The following is a 21,099-nucleotide window of genomic DNA, read 5'->3' as shown; positions in this document are numbered from 1 at the left end:
CCTCTGTAAATTTGGCAGTGTGATAATATCAGCAAGTGATTCATTCAGGTTGAATAATGAAATGTATCCACCACGCCAGTGGTTTGTACAGCTCATGGACCATTATTTTTTCAAATGACCAATGCAAGATGTTTTAAAATTGCACAGGGATAAAAAAATTAATTGAAAGTACAGATTGGATCAATGTATTTTCATGTAACAAAGTACAGAAAGTCAGTGATAAAGTTTTGTTTCAGTATTGCTGCTAACCTTGAAAAAACTACTGCTTGTTGACTTTTGGTGTAGTGTCACAGAAAAATATCCACATTTTCTGAAAAGGCTACTAAAATCATTTTTCAATTGCATCTCTTGTGAGATCAGATTTTCTTCACATTCTTCATGTAGAACATACAACAGATTAAATGTAAAAGTAGAAATCAGAATTCTTTTAAACCAGATGTTTAAGAAATTTATAAAAATAACTTATTTTTTGTATTAATATTCCTTTTGGAAAATGTAGTTATTTATAAATATAATGTTATATTAATATAAATAGTTTTGTTAATGGGTTAGGTATATTATTTTAAATGAATTAATCAAAAATTCTCAGTTTTAGTTTCTAGTATGGTAAATACAGTAGATATATACACGTGAATAAAAACTGTTAGGGATCATCAACAATTTTCAATGGTATAAAGGGGGCCCTGAGACCAGATGGTTGGCCACATACTAATTATTTGTTGTCAAGATTGTTATTAGACTTTAACAGATAAGAAAATTGAGACTTAGAGGTTAAAGATGAACCTGAACCAGCATTGATTTATTCTTTTATTCATTCAACATTTAATGGATGCCAACTTTGTGCCAGGAACTTGATTTATGTCAAAAAGAAATCCACAGAAAACCTGCAGTGAAAATTTTCTTAATTGTAGCACATGAAAGCATAAACACATGTTAATTGGGTTGACATTCAGTCATATTGATGATTCTGATCGTTTATCAAAAACTCAACAAGAATTTTAAGCCTCTTAAAAAGCTGATTACAAATTGCCATAGTCCAATGTGAAATGTAGTAAAGATACCATTTATTTTACAGTTATGAAAGTATTTTCATACGTTTCTGTTACTTGAACATAATGCTGAAGTGGGGATGGCAAGTACTTTACTTCTTTTTATAAGTAATGAAATGAAATATCTTGGGAGAGCTAAATAAGCTTGGTCAGCAGCAGATATAAGCCCCAAGAACTCAAGTCTTCCTGATCCTTGATGTTTCTATTATTACTTATAATAGAAACTTGATGAGCTAACAGTAGAATAGGAGTCATTGCTATATGCTTCTCTAGAACTCATCTGTCCCAGCTGTTAACAGGTTAGCACAGCTTCTCAACTTGTTTGTCTCTGCTCCTTAACTGGATGTTTCCTGAGGGCAGAGACATCATATTGGTTGTGTCCCAGTGGCCTAACAAGAGTGCCTAATTTTTTTTCATAAATGTTGATTAAGTGGGTAAACAGGGATCACCATTAGATATTTGAAATAAAAATATGTTATTCATTTATGATTAACTACTTAATTATTTGCATGTATATGCATAATTGTCCTGAAAAGAGTGATTTTCTAATCCCTTTCTTTGTGTTAGAGTCCTAAAACCTTTAAGGTTATGGAAATGATCCTTTAGTAATATTTGAGTATCTATTTTCAAACCATTGAGTGGGATACAAAAGTGAACAACTTTTTGTTAAGAGTTGATGAGGTTTTATTCATGTGTTTGTCTAAAATGGAATGCTTCAGGGAGGTGGCAGTTATAACTCAGAGCAGCCTTTAATTTGCATTTTAGACGTATAAGCTTGCAGAAACCTTCAACATGTTGCAGTTTTTCAGTACATAGATTTCAGATGATGTTGCAAATGCTATTAGAATTTTGTAGGAATGTATCATGAACACATTAACTTTTCATTAGCTTCTTATTTCTCATTTTGAATCTAAGAGAACAGTATTATGAATTTCTAACATTTTTGTTAAAATATAACTATATCTTAACCACCCATTTAAAGTGTAGTTTGCTGTGTCTTGATATGTATACATCATAATCAAGCTAATGAACATATCCATCACTCCCAAAGTTTCCTTTTGGGTTTTCTTGGAGCTCCTTTGTATCCCTCCCTCCCATCTTTCCATGTCCCCACCATGTGCCAGAGCAATCACTGATCTCATTTATATAAAATTTTGTAAAATGCAAACTAGTGTCAGAAAACAGAGCCTATTTGTTTTCATTACTGACATTATGAAGGAAAAAATTGTCAAGAATGCCACAGCACTCCAGCTTGTTTTCCTTTTTCGGGTTACCAATAGCAGCCCATGGTAGGGATACTTTGTGTAAAAAAACGAGGAGGCCTCTCTTTTTTTTTTTTTTTTGCTAGGAGGCTTCTTGACTAAAGTTGCCAGAAAGCATTCAGAGCCTTTGGATACTTTACAAATGAAGTAATAAATGAATGGCTACTTGTTCTTGCTTTTATCCTCAGGATGACTTGGCATGCTTCTAGCAAGTATGCTGATTTCTTTGTTTCCATTTGTAGATCAATTTTCACATTATATTTGTGCTTTTCTTGAACTAGATTTTTTTATATTTCTTCTTGAAACAAATGTCTGATAGTACTTCTGAAATGAACCTTCCTGCCTACATAGAAATGTTATAAATATTTAAGGTATTAAAGAATCTAAGAATTTTTTTTTGGTAGGGATCAGAGTTCATCATAAATGGCTTTTGCTTTGTTTTTACTGTGGTGGTTTTTTGTATTGTTTTTGGTCTGTTAGGAGGGTATAAGAATGAAACAATGAATTGAGTAGAAATTACTTAATTTTTTTAAGATAGAATTTTTTAAATGATGTAGAATTTTGGGGTGGTTTTAGTTTACTTGATGTTTCTGCCAGTTTGTTACCCTAACTGAAATGTGCCTTTACCAAGGATAAAGGTGTTTGTTCCTGGAAAAATGAGTGTCATTTTGAAATACACAACTAAACAAAACTCAATATTATTCTTGAGAAATGTCCATTATGCTTTCTGGAAGCTTCTCTGAAATTAATGAGTGTTACTAAAAAGATTAAAAGAAGTGAATGCTCTCTCAAGCTTGATACTGGGATTCAGAATAGCTAGTTGTATTAGTAAGTGTTCATTAGTTATTCCTAATTCCTGTTCTTTTAGTAATTCAAATACCTGTGGAATAAAGAGAAAGCTATACATTTAATCCATCATAATTCCAGTAGAGCTGAGGTATTCTTAGAGCTACTTGTATATCTTCAAGCACATCAGCTTCAAGTAGAAGAAAATATTGAGGAAAGCATAAAAAGTCTTTGTATACTTTTCCTTTTAAATAGATGAAGAACTTCCTGATTACATTATGGTGATGGTGGCCAACAAGAAAAGTCAGGACCAAATGACAGAGGACCTGTCCCTGTTTCTAGGGAACAACACAGTTCGATTCACCGTATGGTATGTGTCTGAATATTCACCCTCGGAACAACGTTTGGCACGAGTCAAGAGCAGGTATTCTGTCTTCAGCGTGGTTCTTGACAGGAAAGTCAGATTTAGCCTTGTGAGGTAGGTTGTGAGCGTTGAGAGCACAGCCTCTGGAGCCAGACTGCCAAGGTTGAATCTTGAATCTGCCTGTTTCCTTGGTTTTTCCATCCACAAAGTGGGAATAGTAAATCACCTTTATAGGGTGGTTGTGAAAATTAAATGAGCTAATACATGTGCTTACAGTTGTGCCTGGCCCATAGCAAGTCCTCAGTATGTGTTGACTGTAGTTACTGTTTCTTTTTTAAATGTCAGCATTTTATCATTCCTTTTCCTCCACTAAAACCAGTTATAGATGTTTTTTGGACTCGGTTGACTTCCTAAATTGCTTTCTCCAATGAGCTAATAATTTAGGGGGCAAGGTTTTTTGACAAAAGTTTCAAATCATTTTTTTAAAGTTTAAAATTTTGAAATAGGCTTTGTGTTCAGATGTAAATTAAGACTATAATTTTTCAGTCCTTTTTCAAACCGCACATTCCTTTAGTTCAGCATACTGATTGAAAGCATGAGGTTCAACTTAAGAAGGGAGAGCAGGTTTGAGGTAGAGTGGGAGCTGGGGAGGGTGACAGTGTGGCTGAGACAGAGCAGGAAACTGGGAGCCACCAGCAGCAAGAGTGAGCGATGGGGGAGCAGATGTTGCCTGAGCAGAGTGGCCGGCTTAATTTGAATAGCAAGAGGCTGGGAGGTGAGAGAGGCCTTGAGGAGGGACGTGAAACTGATTGACTTGCCTTTAAACCAGAGTTCCTCTTGAAGGTGTTTTTGCCCCAGCAGGCAACTGTATCCTTTAAAACTGTCATGAAGCTTTCTTAAAATTCCACACAGAATTCCCTGGGTTTATATTACACATTTTTGAAGAACATTGAGTGCAGTGGTTCTTCCTTGAGTGTTTTGGTTCATGCACTCCTGCTGTATGGGTGACTTGACCCACTTAGTACAGTTTGTCCTCAGAGTTTACTGAAAGCCTGAGGGAGACTGGTGCTTCTCACTGGGGAATGAACATTATCGTGAGCTGCTTCTTCTAAGATTAAAGCCTTTAGCAGTTCAGGTGCTTGTTTTGTTTCATGCACATTTTTTTATGACTGGACTTTTGGTTCAACATTTGGATCACTTTGAGTCCCACTAGTATGGGAGGTTGACCTAGTAGATCCTTTCTCAGATAACTTGAGGGAGTTAGACAAGTTTCTTACATAAACAAACTGTGAACTGATTTGAATTTAAAATCAGTTCAACTCTTGCATTTTATCATAAATTTAGTTCTTTAACATGTTCTGATAAAAGTAATGGTGTTCCTATTTTGACACTTTTGCTTTCTTAAGCGTCCGTCAACACCAGCCACAAACAGATTATTCTTATTCTTTGGAGCCCTGCAATAACTGCGTTAGAGGACAGTGGCATTTGACTGGGTTCTGGGTGAAACATTATTATAATTTTTTCAGAAGGCATGGCCTCCCGGAAGGTTTGTTAGGTAAATTTGCCTTGTACATAACAACTAAAATAGGTTGTAAGTAAGATGGTGGTTTGTTTACAGCATTAGTTTTGAAAATAATACAGTAAAATCATGGTGTAGTAATTTTGAAATTAAGTTTTTCACATCTCAGAATTAGGTTCTTCTAGATGCCATCTAAATAGATAAAAAATAAACAGTGCTTTCAACAATTTTAACAATGTTATATTACATGTTTATGGTATTTTGTCTTATTTTATCATAAACTACCTTGAATCTTTCATCCTTTTGAAACAAAATAATATTCTTTGTGAACCAAGACTGTGTAGTCAGATGACATATTTGCCCTTATTTTTGCAGAGGCTAGATGAGAAAAATAGTGATGAAAAAAATAAGACTTTAAAATTATCCTAGTGTTTATATAAAGCCTTTTTTAAAAAAAAATCTTTTAATACCATTTATCAGTATTTAACTGAAGATTTGACCTGTAATGCCAGACTTAGAGTGACAGTTGAAATCCAGTCTTTCTTCATAAAAGGAAGCTTTAACATTTTGGGTTTGTTTTTTCTTTTAGGCTTCACGGTGTATTAGATAAACTTCGTTCTGTAACAACCGGTAAGGTTCATAAAAATGATGTTTGGGTTTTTCTGGAATTTGCTGTAATGTGATTGTTTTTAAAAAGTTATTTGTACTGCTTTGGGAAAAAAAACCCATGAATTTGAAAACAGTAGTTCATTTGAACTTTTTAAGGAAGCACACATTTTTATGAATTTAAGAGCAAAAATTTAATATAATTTGAAGACAATTTAAGTAAAGGGAAACTAGGCAGTTTATCCTAAGGAAATAATTATAGATGTGCGGAATGATTTAGCTTCAAGGATGTTTCAGTGTTTTATAATTGAAAATTACTTAAAAGTGCAGTAATAATAAATTGGATAAGTTTATATCACTATGGGATAATGTTCAGCCATTAACTGTGTTGTCAAGCACACATATTTATTGCCTTTAAGTAATCTATATAAATAATAAAGGGACCATGTATTTTTCTTTCTAGACCCCTCTAGTCTGAAGTCTTCTGACACCAACCTCTTTGATGGTAACGTACCTTCAAACAAGAGCAGTTTCAGTCGAGGAGATGAGAGAAGGCACGAAGCGGCAGTGCCGCCTCTTGCAGTTTCTAGCACTAGACCTGAAAAAAGAGAATCTAGAGTTCCTACAGGTTCACAGGAGCAGAAAGCCACTAATGTCAGGTAAGCGTCTTGTGTAGACCTATGGGCAGATGGGTGTGGGTGACATTTACGTTTGTTAATATGTCTTTTAAGTTGCTGTTTTCAGACATTTTTGAAAGCAATGAAGTGGTGGGGAACAGTTTTTTTTTCGGAATAAAATAAGGATAAGACCAAAGAATGATTATATTTTGCATAAAATGTAGTAAATCAAAGTAAAAAAAAAGAATGCAGTTTCATAGTAGTTTTTAATAGAATACATAAAGTTATTATCTATACTTTTTCATTAAGATGTATCTGACTAGTCTTTGAATAGTGGAAGATGCTGCTGTAAACTAGTAATACACCCTTTTTGGTTTTGTTTTCATTTTTTAACAGACAGACTTACGATGATGGAGCTGCAACCCGACTAATGTCCACAGTGAAACCTTTGAGGGAGCTAGCACCCTCTGAAGATGTGATTGATATTAAGCCAGAACCAGATGATCTCATTGATGAAGACCTCAATTTTGTGCAGGAGAATCCCTTATCTCAGAAAAAAACTACAGTGACACTTACGTACGGTTCTTCTCGTCCTTCTATTGAAATTTATCGACCACCTGCGAGTCGAAACGCAGACAGTGGTACTCATTTAAACAGGTTGCAGTTTCAACAGCAGCAAAACAGTGTTCATGCTGCCAAACAGCTTGATGTTCAGAGCAGCCGGGTGTATGAGACAGGACGTCTGTGTGAACCAGAAGTGCTTCACAGCTTAGAAGAGACTTACAGTCCCTTCTTCAGAAGCAACTCAGAAAAGATGAGTATTGAGGTTTGTATATACTTTTGAATTCTGACCTGTTATGCTGAAAATTGTTGATTCTTAATAGTAAGTTGTGTATGAAATAACATCACATGTTGCAAGTTTGTTTTAAACTGATTTCTGAGCTGCTCAACATAATACACCAGTCACATTTTCCACTCCACAACTGTCTTCTACAGATATTTTGCATCTTGTTCATTTTCCTAGGATGCTAACATTTGAGATAAAGCTCTCACCTTAAGGTATAATTTTGGGAGGATTTTAGGTCAGCTTTAGATCCTTCATAGCTATAGTAAACAGTTGAGTAACTCCACTTTACTGGCTTCCTCAACAGTACTGTATGCTGCCATTTATGAAGGACAGTAAAGCACTTTTTGCTTTAGCTTAAGATTGGTTATGAGAGATATTACTTTTATTTATATAAGAAAGTAGGGAAATAGCCCATGAGCTTAATTCTTAATATTGCTTGGCTTTTTCTTTATTAAGTATTCTGTAGTAGAATTTTATCTTCTGAGACTAGGTAAGTGGAAATTTATCTATTGTAGGAAGAAAACTTTCGGAAGAGAAAGTTGCCTGTGGTAAGTTCAGTTGTTAAAGTAAAGAAGTTTAGTCACGATGGAGAAGAGGAGGATGAAGACGATGACTGTGGGTCCCGGACCGGAAGCCTCTCCAGCAGTGTGTCGGTGCCGGCAAAGCCTGAACGGAGGTACCTGAGCATGTCCGTAGTCACCCTTTCATTGCCTAGTAGAGTCTCATGGGTTACGGAGGTACCTGAGCATGTCCGTAGTCACCCTTTCATTGCCTGGTAGAGTCTCATGGGTTACGGAGGTACCTGAGCGAGTCCGTAGTCAACCTTTCATTGCCTGGTAGAGTCTCATGGGTTACGGAGGTACCTGAGCGTGTCTGCAAGTTAACCTTTCATTGCCTGGTACAGGCTAATGGGTTTCTTAAAGAGGATATCATGAAAATACAAATTTAATCCTGTGTAAGACTTTTCCATGCCTGGGTCAGGAAGATCCCCTGGAGAAGGGCATGGCAACCCACTCCAGTATTCTTGCCTGGAGAGTGCCATGGACAGAGGAGCCATGGACAGAGGAGCCCTGGGGTCGCAGAGTTGGACACGACTGAGTGACCAACACACACACAAGACTGTTCCATTGGTGATCTTCTCCGTTAAAAACTGTAACATGGGTGGGAGGAAAGTTGATCCAAAGTCATCGTTTGAAAAGTTATAAGATTCCAATCCATTTGGTATTTCCTAAAGCCTACAGCTGGTCTGTTCCAGACCAGAGAAGGCTGTAGTAAAGATACAATGGGTGGCTAGCATGTAAAGAACTCAAATCTAAAGTTCAATTAAAATTCCTTTCTTTTGTAGACCTTCACTTCCACCTTCTAAACAAGCTAACAAGAATCTAATTTTGAAGGCTATTTCTGAAGCTCAAGAATCTGTAACAAAAACAACTAACTATTCTACAGGTAATTTGAATGTTTATAATCCTTGAGTAACCTGTGGTTGATCCGCTCCTCAAGTGTTGATAGAGATGCCTGCTAAGTGTTAGGGTCAAGGTGAGAATGATTCAAAGGGGATTTGACCACTTTGAGAAACTTTCTCAGCTGTCAGTAGAAGTTAGTTCTCTGAGCAACTGTAATGCCTTTTACTCTCTGTTTCTAATAAGGGTAAAATACATAATGGAAATCGTAAAGGGGATTTTGGTAAATATGAGATTTTCATGTTTATAGCATCATAGCCAACATTAGATACAAATTTATGTTGTATGAAAGGGAGCAAAACCCCAAATTGGTTGGAATTAGAAAAATTTGTCTAGCATATGAACAAGTTGGTTTCTTTCCTTTCAGTAAAACCTTTTAATGGAATATGAAGCAGACAATTGACTCATGTTCTTGCCCCAGTCCTAGTGGAAGTACTAAATGGTTTTATGAAAGACTAAAGTATTGAGTTGTTTTTAAAACAAAGGAGAAGAATGAGCTATAATAATATCTTACAGAAAACTCATCCTAAAATGTAATCAAATGATGAGTGTCATATTGCCATCAGATTTTGTGCTTTGTGCCCCGAGTGCTATAACTAGTATGTAAAATTTTCTGTTAATAAGCTATAATGGTTACCCACTCTTAATTTTTTAGTTTTTACTTTTGCTACAGATTTGAGATTTGATGACTGTTTTTTTAGCAATTTTCTGCTTTTCTTTTCTCTTTTGCATCTCTTTGTGTGACCCTTTCTTAAAATGAAGTAAACTGTAAGCTAGCAACTTTTGAGCCTGGTAGTCATCTGTACTCTTACTTCTTCTCATCCCTAATTTAACCCTGAACATGAACAGCGTTTGAATGATTAGGTACAGGCCAAGTTGACCTAACAGTTCCTCTATTTAAATTTTCTTTTTTGATCTGTCAGCAATATTGAGTATTTAGAATGGTGAGAAATTTAGACATCACCATGAACTTGAAATTTCCTACTTTTGTAACCGGAGAGAGTCTCAAAGATTTTTGAGAAATAGCATTGAAATTCTTTATCCAGGCTATCTAGATTATAATTTGAAATTATTTTAGAACCATGAAGCAGAACCCAGACTGCACATGGTTAACAACACATGTGTGCTACTGTGTGTTTATTGCATATAGTTTAAGATGTATAGGTGTGTTTTATATAAGCATGGGTAACTAAGAGTATTGAAAGGAAACATGAGGTATCTGTGAACTGTTTCTAACAGCTCATATATTCTAAACCCAAGAAGGCATTTACGTTTAATGTGATTCTCACTGTTGAGTTTTGATATATCACTTCAATTGAATTTCCTTGTTTTTTTTGTTTTTTATGTAAAAGTCTCACAGAAACAGACACTTCCAGTTGCTCCCAGAACTCGAACTTCTCAGGAAGAATTGCTAGCAGAAATGGTCCAGGGACAAGGCAGAGTCCCCAGGATAAGTTCTCCCATTAAAGAAGAGGAAGCAAAAGGAGATAATATAGACAAAAGTCAAGGTAATAGTTTAAATGGTGTTTCATTTTCTACTATACTTTCTTTCACAAGACATTACATATTTTCCAGTGAGTATTTATGAAATCTTGGTTATGCTATGAGAAAAGGGTTCAGTAGGCCCATGAATAGAATAAGGGACCATGAGGGAAGTCTATACATTTTTCAGAATTTAAAAAACCATTATTGGGGAAATTTTTAGTGTTCTCAAAAGTGGAAAGAATAGTGCAGTGAATTCCCATGAATCCAATCACCCAGCTTTTTCAGTGTTTTGCCAGTCTTCAGTCATGTGGATGCCTGCACTCTTCTTTCCTTTTTGTTAATCCTGCCCCTGTTCCCTGGCACTCGAAGTCTTGTCTTTCAATCTCCCCTTTCTGACCATCATGTTTCTGACCTGTCAGAGCTGTCTTATTGTCCCGGTAGTACTAGTTTATCCCCTTGGGTCTGACATACTCCAGCTAATATTTCTGCTTTCTTTCTCTTAGCCCCTCACCCCCTACTCTCGCAGAGACCCGCCTATCTAAAGTGTGACTCTGATCCTATAACTCCTTTGTTAGAGTATTTCTGGCTCCTCCTCCCACTCGGCAGCGTCCAGGACTGATGCCAGCAGCTTGGCCCTTCGGCAGCTTCATTCATTATCTGCCCCGGGCCTGCCTAGCCCTTCTCCACTGCTTTCTACCCTATTTCTTCTGTTCCCATCAGGAAAGACTCTAGTTTGTTCTTTCCCTCTTCTGTGAAGATCTGATTAAAAAACTCCACCAAAGCTGCGTGCTAATTGTGACTTAATACTTCCATAATGCCGGAATATATTTTTGCATTCCTCCTCATCTAGGTCCTTTGAATTGTTTCAGGGTCCTCCCAGATTTACTTGTTTCTTGAAACCCTATGCTTCCATCTTATATTTGTCCCTTCTCTCTCTCTCTTTTTTAAAAAGTCCTTAACCTAGGGTGTGCAGTTTGCCGTGTCCATATGTGTGGTTCCAATAAATCATGGTCCTGAAAATGGGAAAACCCCCAAAATAGCCAGTAGGTATTGATTCAAAGTATAAGTGGGCCAATTTGTTTAAAGCTCTGGAAACTGGGATTTGAGCTTTAGTAAGGATTTGCAGTGAATTGGAGTCTGTTAAATAGGTTTGAATATGTGACTTCATGATGGTTTTTTTTCCCCCCCATGGTGGTATTTTTAAGTAAATTCTTGGTGGTGGTGTAGTTGCTAAGTCGTGTCTGACTCTTTGGACCCCATGGACTGTAGCCTGCCAGGCTCCTTTCTCCATGGGATTCACCACGCGAGCATACTGGAGTGGGGTGCCATTTCCTTCTCCAAGTAAACCCTTAATTGGTCCTTTTGGAGGATAATAGATACTAATTCATTGTTGTGAGAACCAGAGAAGTAAAATTGAGCATTTATGCTTTCTTTCCTTTAAGGGTGGTACCACAGGGTGACAAAGTCATTCAGGAGCTAGTACTTGTTTTTGTAAGTGACGTTTTATCAAACTGAGCCTTGTCGGTTTATTTATGTTTGGTCTGTGGCTCTCATACTACAGCCACAGAGTTGAACAGTTGCAACAGACCATGAAATCCCCACAACTTAAAATAAAAAATATTTGCTATCCCTTTTGATATAGTAGATGAAGGGAGCATCTTTTAAAATTATTTTAGCTTAGAAGTCAAAACAAAATGATAGAATTGTAGTAGTTTTTCCCCCCAACTAACAGTGACTTAGTGAATCTAGGTACTGATAATGGCTATTAAAACTTTTAAAAGTGAAAATCCACTATTTTATGCCTCCTGATGAAAGAATAAAAGACGACCCTAGTCTTGCCGGAGGATGTGAACCTGAGTGATCAAGTCTCTGATGTAGCAGTCAGCTGGCAGGAAATACAGAGGCCATGAGTGTGCAACAGGCAAAGTGTAGTTTCGGGGGCATTATATATATCAGTAGACTTAAAAGAGAAAATGCAAGGGACAAGGGTAAGGTGTCCATGTCTGGGTATGTACACTTGTATGGTAAAATCTCAAACTAGATATTACTCTAAAAAGCATCTATGATTCCTTGTGGATAGGAGTACACGGAGGGAGGCTAGTGGGGTGGCTTGTTGTTCAGTCATTCGGTCGTGTCCGACTGTTCACGACCCCATGGACTGCAGCACGCCAGGCCTCCCTGTCCCTCACCATCTCCCGGAGTTTACTCAAACTCATGTCCATTGGATCCAACGATCTCATTCTCTGTCTCACTCTTCTCCTGCCTTCAGTCTTTCCCAGCATCGCGGACTTTCCCATGAGTTGACTGTTCTCATCAGGTGGCCAAAGTCATGGAGTTTCAGCTTCAGATTGACTGGTTGGATCTGCTTGCAGTCCACAGGACTCTCGATAGTCTTCAGCACCACAGTTTGAAAGTGTCAATTCTTCAGCACTCAGCTTTCTTTTTTTTTTTTTAAGCGCTCAGCTTGCTTTATGGTCCAACTCTCACATCCATACATGGCTACTGGAAAGACCATGGTTTTGACTATATGGCCCTTGCTTGGCAAAATGTTGTCTTTGCTCTTTAATACACTGTCTAGGTTTGTCAGTAGCTTTCTTTCCAAGAAGCAAGCGTCTTTTAACTTCACGGCTGAAGTCACCATCCACTGTGATTTTAGAGCCAGAGAGGAAATCTGTCCCTGCTTCCACCTTTTTGCCTTCTGTTTGCCATAAAATGGTGTGATCTTAGCTTTTTTAATACTGAATCTTAAGCCAGAGTTTTCACTCTCCTCTTTCACCTTCATCAAGAGGCTGTTTTGTTCCTGTTCGTTTTCTGCCGGTTAGAGTGGTATTATCATCTGCATCTCTGAGGTTGTTGATACTTCTCTCAGCAATCTTGGTTCCAGCTTGTAACTCATCCAGCCCAGTATTTTGCATGCTGTGGGGTGGCTTACTTATATCTATTTTCTAGACGTGAATAAGATTATAATGGTGTTTTGCCTTACAAGAACTCATTAGGCGTTTCTGTGCGGCTTTCTATATCATTGTTTTGTTTTAAAGTAAAAGGTTAAAAAACTGAAAAGGTGTAGAGTACCTCTACTACTGAAGACTGTTACTGCTATTACTGGTATCATTTGTTCACAAGCGCAGAGTGACACTGCAAAGTTAATTAGTGCGCTTAGTCACTGTTGGTAGCTTCATCTCTGACAGGTTTTTAAAAATCTAAATATGCACATATAATGGCCGGAGTTGTTGATAGTGTTCTCAGATCTTTCTAACCTCTGTATTTTAATGAGGCTAGCCACCTCACAGTATTTTGCTTTTGTTTTGGGTTAATCTGTTGCTCAAAGTGTATTTTGCCAGTCTTTTGAAAGATTTATCACAACAGCAGTTCTTGCTTTACTGATTCTCTTTTGGTGTGTGTTCCCTTTCATTGATTTCTGCTCTTATTTTTAACACATCCATCTATATTTTTTCTTATTATGTTAGCCAGTTTTTTGCAAATGTAAGCATTTAAGGCATGAATTTCTCTTGACATGCCATTTTTGCTGCATGTCACAAATTTTTTGTTATCATTCAAGTGTGTTTAATGCATAGAATATGGAAGTTTTGGTTTTAGTCTTTTAATCATTTTAACTATATACTATGTATTTAATTGCATTGTGGTCAGATAGTATGATCTGTATAATACATTTTTTTTTTTAAGTAGTTTAAGACTTAATGTAGTCCATTTTGTACATCTCCATGTACATTCTGAAAGAAAGTGGGTCCTAACTATTGCATTGAAATTTCAGCATTTATAGATGAAGCTCTGTAGCTCTTTCACGTTTGACCTGCTGAATTTTTGGTCTGCTTATCAGTGATTGAGAGGGTTTTGAAATTGCTTGTCAGGATGACAGATCTGCCTTAATTTCTCTGTACTTCTGGTAGATTTTGCTTCGTTTTCTTTGAGGCTATTGAACTAGGTGCATGTATATTTAAGATTGTCCTGATGAATTGAATCAGGAAGGTACATCTTCCTGATGAAACTTTTATCCTTATCTGTAACCCTCCATGTGTTAAATTATGCTTTCATCTAAAACTCAGTTTTGTCTGATTTTAATGTAGCTAGTTTTTGCCTCATGTGTCTTGTGTTCCGTGCATTTGTTTTTAGTCTTTTTTGCCTTTGTTAGGTGTATGTCTTTTAACTACATTAAAAAAAAAAGCTACATTATTTTTTTAAAATTCCGTCTGAGCTTGCTTTTTATATGAGTTTAAACCATTCACATTTATGAAGATTATTGATGGAGTTGGACTAGTTTCTGTCACTTTTTTTGGGAGTTTTGTAATTGCCTGCTTTCATTTTTTGACCTTTTTTTAAAGATTTCTTAATTACATTACATTGTAATTGTTGATTGCCCAGCTTTACTTTATTTTGTGTTATTTTAAATTCTGTTTCTGTTCTTTGGTTACCACTGACATTTTACTGTACAAATTTAGTAGTATAAAAGTTAATATTCTGACCCCATCTGCAAACAGTAAATGGATTTTAGAATATCTTAGCTGCAGTCTTTACCTTCTCAGACTTTATATTGTGTTTCCAGCAGTTCATCTATGTCCTTTTCTTTTTTTTTTTTAGTGCATAAATTGGGCACCATTATTATTTAACCCAGGCTATGTTTGTTCAGATTTACCAAACATATGTTTATTTTTTTTCTCAAATCTCTTGAATGTTGGTTAGGGACCATCATTTTTCAGTATTTGGAAGTATTTTTTTGATGTGTATTCTTTGGAAGTTTCTTCAGAACAGGTCTGTTGGTGGTGAATTTCCCAAAAGTCTGTTTACCTACAAGCATGTTCAGTTCCTCTTGTTCTTGTGCAGTGGTTTTGCTGCATACATAAGTCTGGGTTAGCAACAGTTATTTGTTCTCACCACCTTGTTTATATTATTCCACTGTCTTCTGGCTTCCATTGTTGCTGAGTGGACTTCGGTTATTCTAATTATCTGTCATTCCTTTGTAGGTGATCTGTCCTTTTTCTGGCTGCTTTCAAGATCTTCTCTTTGTCTTTGATGTTCTGCAGTTTCACTACAATGTGTCTAGGCATGGATTCCTTTTATTATTCTTTTTGGTATATATTGAATACAATTTTATATCTAAAGTGAAATATATTACATTATGAAATACATGCTTACCCTGGAAAATTTGGAAAAAGAAATTGTAATACTTGCTGATAGATTAGAAGATAAATAGTACTGAGCAATTTAAAATAACAAGTAACGTTTTTTGCTTCATTATTTTCCATGCTGGTTCTCCTGGAGGCCACTGCTTATAAATGCTCCTGTTTATGACTTTCTTTCATTTTCCCCATGTAATAATATGTTTATACCACTGTTTCCTAATTCAGCTATAGTTGGTATGTTTTGATTTCTTGCTTCAATATACTGGAATGTAACTCTCACTTTTCCTTGCCTCCATGCCTACATAGTAAATTAACTGTTTTTAGTTCATCTATTGATTACTTTTTATAATTTTAAGTAATATACCTATTTCTTGTGTAATTAACTGTATCGGTGTATTTTGACTCCTGAAAGATAAAGATATTTATGTCCTTTAATTCTTACATATCTTTTCTCATCCCCTTACTTTTAAAATTCTGTTGTCTCTACTTTTATATTGCTGAAGAAGATCGAATGTACAGTATGTTCTGAGTTTTGTTTTGTTCTTTTGTTGTTCTGCTTTTCTGGTTATTACTGTGCTTTGTAGGTTGGCTCTAAAAGTTGAGAACCAGTAAGCAGCGTTTAAATCTTTAAGATGCAAAACACTTCTCAGGCCCAACTGTAGATTGTCTTCTCCCGTTCTTGGTTTAGGAGCTCCCTGGAGTTGTTTCTTTTCCTTGTGCTCAGTGTTTCGTCTTCTTAGGTTCTTTCTCCCCTTCTTACCTTGCCCTCCTGCGTTATAGTCGATGTCTTTGGGTTTCCCATTTTACCTTAGGTACCTTCCTCCTGGAACCTCTGCCCTTTTCTTCTCATCCCACTGGTTTCTCTCTGGTCTGCTTCAAGGTTCCATTCCAGGACTTACTCCTCCCCTGAGTTCACACTGCATTTCCTAGATCCCCTTTGTCTTCCATTTTTGTCACCAGATCATGAAAAAACTTAGGAAAAAGTATGGAAAATAAATTTTCTTGGCCTTTAGAAATCTAAAGTGTTTAATTGATGTTAATTGATTTGGTAAAGAAGTTTAATCCTCGGAAGTTGAAAGGCGTGACTTCTTTATCTTGAGGCTTCTGTGTTTGTGCTGAGAAGTTGATTGCCCATCTGATTCTTACTCCATTGTTAATACTAGGGCTTTTCTTCTGGAAAATTTAGGATTTTCTCCTTTTCTTAATGGAAGAAAATTAATATTTCTATTTCAGGTGTACAGCCGAATGATTCATCATACACACACATGCATACATGTGTAGTTTTTCTTCAGATTCTTTTCCATTATAGCTTATTATCCTGTGTTCTTGATGTTTAAAATTTACTGTGATGAATATACGTAGTAGTTAGTTACTATCTCTTTTGTGTTCTCAGTTTTGACTTGATCTTGTGCTACTCTGAAATATTTTCTTGACTTTCTCTTTGGTTCCCCTCTTTTTTCTTTTTTTCCCAAAACAGGCAGATTTTAAAAAATTTACACAAGTTCTCTCTTGTTTTGTTTTTCATATTATCTTGTGAATACAGGATCATTTCAAATTGTCTGAAGAACATAGAGGGTTTGAAGGTTTTTTTTTTTTAAAGTATTCTTTTTTGTCCCCCCCCAAAGTAGTTTCCTATCAGTTTTCATTTGCTCTTTTTGCCATTTCATTTATAGGCTCTTTTCAACAAGTCTGGTCCTAATTTAAGAAAGTGTTAGTATCTCAGTCGTGTCAGACTGCAATCCCATGGACTTTAGCCCGCCAGGCTCCTCTGTCCGCGGAATTCTCCAGGCAGGGATACTGGAGCGGGTTGCCATTGCCTTCTCCAAGGGACCTTCCCAGCCCAGGGGTCTAACCCAGATCTGCATTGCAAACAGATAGATTCTTTACCATCTGAGTCATCAGTGAAGCCCGTAGTTTAAGAAAAGGCAGTACAAAGACTTACTTGGGAGTTGGGGCATGGGCTGTAAGCTTTATTGTTGGCAGGTTTTGTTTTAAATAAAGCAGGCAAGGAGCTGCTTTATTGGCCTTGAAATTGCAGAGGAATTCCCTGGGAGCCTTTATACTCCCACTAGCTGCCTAGATTTTCCCCAGATCATTTGCTGAGTTTCTTTAGAAAAGAATATTTTTTAAAATTAAAAAATTTTATCTTTTAATGTTTGTGTGCCTATACCATTCGGAAAACCTAGTTTTTTGTTTCATAACCTTAGAAATCTTTGCTCATTGCTCCACCCTCTCACCTGTGGGTACCCGTTTGTTCATCTGGCTCAGCACTGTCAACTCTCAGATTTGTGTTTGGACCTTGGGCCTGAATTCCTATCCAGCTGTTTTTCGTATCTCCTTGGATATATAGGGAACCCTTTTAAACTTGTCTAAAACCAAACTGCTAGCATCTTCCCGTCCAAATCTGTTCTTCCTCCAGCCCTCCTTGTTTTAGTTAATGGTAGCTGTTCCTTTCCAGTTGCTCAGGCCAGAAACCTGTGCTGTTCTTTCTTTCACGCTTTCTGCCCTTCTTCCTTTCCTCAGTCTCTCTCCTTGCCTTCCTTCCCTCCTTTTCCCTTTCTCCCCCTTTTCCCTCCTTCCCTTCCTCCACCTTTAGCAAATCCTGTCATCTTCTACCTTCAGAACATATTAAAATTCACCCATCCCTTGTATCTCTGCGTCTGTTACCCTCATGTAAGCCATCGTCTGTGACTTGCCTTGATGACTGCAGTAATGACCTTCCTGATCTGTCTGCTCACAAACTTCCCCTGTTGCTGTCTGTTTCCCCAGCAGAGATGGATCCTTTTAAACTGAGTTGGATCCCAGCACAGCCTTGCTCAGAACCCTCTGGTGACTCCCTGTTACGCTCCCAAGGACAAAAGCCCTTCGCGATCTCATCACCTACCCTGCTAGGCCCCCAGCCCTGTTCCCCTTGCTCTTGCCCAGACCTGCTTGGCGTGGTTCTTTCGGAGCATTCAGAGACGAGCGTGTGTGAGCTGCTTTGGCCCTCTTCTGGGAACGTTTTCTTCAGTCGTCTGTAAGCTCGGTCATTCTCTGTGAGGCCTTCCCTAGGCCCCCAGCCCCATTCTCTCTAATTCACTTTCCTAAAACTTTTTTTTCCTCTATAGCACTTAACTGCCATCTAATATATATTTTGTATTTTCATCGTTTAGTTTTTAAACGATCTGGGGCTTTAAATATCATCCACATATTTGTTTCTGAGGCTCACCTTCCCCTCCCCACCCTAGTGTACTCTCTGACGAGGGGTGTGTGTGTGGTTTGCTGCTGTTGCTGAGCGCCCGGAGCACTGGCTGGCGCGTGGCAGCAGCCGAGCAGATGTTTGTCGCCTTAACCCGTGTGTCACCGCTGCCTTGCTTGCGGTTCTCCAGTGTCTTGTTTGTGGCTCTTCTTCTGGGCTTCAGCAGTATTTGTGCATGTGTTTTCTATGTTCCAGAGGTGGTTGAAATCTCATTTCCATAATCTGCTCCCTAACCATACAATGCTAAAGTCATTTTTCAGGGTGTACACTCAGTGTATATATTTCGTTACATACACACACTCAAATGCTATTATTGATATGTAAGAACATGTAAAAACAGAGTTCTAAGGAGTATAGAGATAAAAAATACTTTTAATGTAATAGAATTTCTGATTTCCTTTCTCCACCTTAGTGGAGGAAGTGGATTATTGTCTTGGAAACCCAATTTGAAATCCACTGCTATATGTTGTTAAGGATTTGTGCCATTTTCACGTTCTTTACTTCATTTTTATGGACTCTCCAGAAGGAGAGGCTATAAATGTACATACTTAATGTATCATGTTGGACTGGAATCACTTTGAAAGACATATATGAAAATGAAAATATGAATATGAAAAAGGAGTTTTCATATTCAGAGAAAACAAGAAAGTCCCCTCTTCTTTCTGCCCACTGCCTTCCTCAGAGGTAAGCACTGCACTTACAGACTGGTGTATGTCTGTAGTCTTAGTGTTTTTTAAAATATGTTTGTACATATCCATCCTTCCTAGGTAGAGTAAAATTCTAAGTGTATTTCTGTGCACACATACACGTATGTATAAAAAGAGTTACACCACATGGGTTTTCTTTATAACGTGTTTTGTTCCATTTACTGTATCGTAGAAGTATCATAATACAGTGATTATGAGTAGGGGCTCAGGGTGATAGACTGCTAGGGTGTTAAACTAGGCTCTGCCGCTCACTCACTGACCTTTTTTTTCTTCCCATTTATTTTTATTAGTTGGAGCCTACTTACTTTACAATATTGTAGTGGTTTTTGCCATACATTGACGTGAATCAGCCATGGATTTACATGTGTCCCCCTTCCCGATCCCCCCTCCCTCACTCACTGACCTTAACCTTTCTGAGTTCTGGTTTCCCAAGAATATGTTAACTTTCTCTGTTGATGAATATTTACATTAGAGTCTATGGAAGGATCTTTGCTTATTTTGCATTCTGAAGTTGAGCTGGGCTCACGGGGGTGAGCAGGAAGCCCCCAGTGGGCTCTTTCTGGGCACCTGTCTCTTTGTGGCCCGTCCCCTGCAGGACCGCTCTCCTGCTTCTCACTGCAGCCGTGTCTGCTGCCCTCCGGTGAGCCTCTTGGCATCCAGGGTGTGCCACGCTCCTCTGTTAGCTGGCGCTCCTGAGGAATTCCATGTGGCTCCAAAGCCTTGTAAATTGCGAAAATTATTTTCTGTATAAAGATTTTGAAGATTTAGGTTAATTTACAGATAACAGTAAAGAAGTAAATAAAGATTTTTATATAAATGTCAGTGCTTTTTCTTTATTCTGTTACTGGGAAGCCAAAGGCTGCAGTTATTTATACAAATTCTTTTGGAGGGGCTGTGGGGAGTCGTGTTCACCATCTTGCATCCTCATATTTTACCCAGCTTATTTGTTGGCTTAGTGAGTAAACCAAAGTAAAAACCTCTCTCAAACTACTGCCATGGAAAGAGATTCTCTGGTGCATTCTCAGACACTCTCTGAATGCAGGAGACATTCTCTTGGATAGGAAGCCTTTAATTTTGTTAAGATGATGGTACTCCCCAAATAGATCTTAGATTCAACTCAGTCTTTGTTAAAATCTCTGCTGGCTTTTTTGCAGGAGACGCAAGCTGATTCTGAAATTTACATAGAAAGGAAAAGAACTTAAAATAGCCATAACTATTGAAAAATAATAAAATTAGAGGACTTATATTTTCCAGTTTCAAAACTTATTGCAGAGCTGCAGCTGAGCCATCTCCTGGGGCATAAGGGTGTACGTATAAATCAGTCGAATCAGGGTGAGATTCCAGAAATGAAGCAGTGTGCTTACGATCTGTTGAATTTTGACAAGGATGTAAAGGCTGTTCATTGGGGAAAGACCATTCTTTTCAACAAATGATGCTCGACAACTGGATAGGCACATGCAAAAGAATAAAGTTGGATCCTTACCCTACACCATATATGAAAATTAACTCAAAATGGATCAGATGCATAAGTGTAAAAACTAAAATGACAATACTCTTAGGAGAAAGAGTTAGGTATAACTAAGTGAACTTGAACTAGACAATTGTTCCTTGTATATGGCACCAGAAGCACATGCAGCTAAAGAAAAAATAGGTTAAGTTGGACTTTATCAAAGTTCAAAGCTTCTGTGCTTCAAAAGATACTATTAAGAAAAAGGCAATAGCCAGGATGTGGAAGCAGCCTAGATGCCCATCAGCAGATGAATGGAAGGAAGCTGTGGTACATATACACCATGGAATATTAACTCAGCCATTAAAAAGAATTAATTTGAATCAGTTCTAATGAGATGGATGAAACTGGAGCCCATTATACAGAGTGAAGTAAGCCAGAAAGGTAAACACCAATACAGTATACTAACACATATATATGGAATTTTAAAAGATGGTAATGGTAACCCTATATGCAAAACAGAAAAAGAGACACAGATGTACAGAACAGACTTTTAGACTCTGTGGGAGAAGGC

At 37.4% G+C, this 21,099-nt stretch overlaps 1 protein-coding gene across 9 annotated transcripts in view; it reads left to right on the top strand.

Moving 5' to 3' along the window:
• The window catches only part of ZC3H14 (zinc finger CCCH-type containing 14), a 39,974-nt gene that overhangs the window by 2,135 nt on the left and 16,740 nt on the right, over positions 1-21,099 (top strand). For 5 of the 9 annotated variants that reach the window (XM_061156482.1, XM_061156486.1, XM_061156481.1 and 2 more), the window contains exons 3-9: positions 3,353-3,521; positions 5,570-5,610; positions 6,050-6,245; positions 6,600-7,029; positions 7,566-7,726; positions 8,396-8,496; positions 9,863-10,018. In XM_061156482.1, coding sequence (XP_061012465.1) covers positions 3,376-3,521; positions 5,570-5,610; positions 6,050-6,245; positions 6,600-7,029; positions 7,566-7,726; positions 8,396-8,496; positions 9,863-10,018 — 1,231 coding nt within the window. In that variant the 5' untranslated portion in view covers positions 3,353-3,375. The remainder of the gene's footprint in view (positions 1-3,352; positions 3,522-5,569; positions 5,611-6,049; positions 6,246-6,599; positions 7,030-7,565; positions 7,727-8,395; positions 8,497-9,862; positions 10,019-21,099) is intronic. The other 4 variants (XM_061156487.1, XM_061156483.1, XM_061156485.1 and 1 more) reach the window with 1 other exon arrangement.

This window comes from Dama dama, chromosome 12 (assembly GCF_033118175.1).
Source record: "Dama dama isolate Ldn47 chromosome 12, ASM3311817v1, whole genome shotgun sequence".
NCBI classification, from domain to species: domain Eukaryota; kingdom Metazoa; phylum Chordata; class Mammalia; order Artiodactyla; family Cervidae; genus Dama; species Dama dama.
This window is presented reverse-complemented; position numbering and strand designations above follow the sequence as displayed.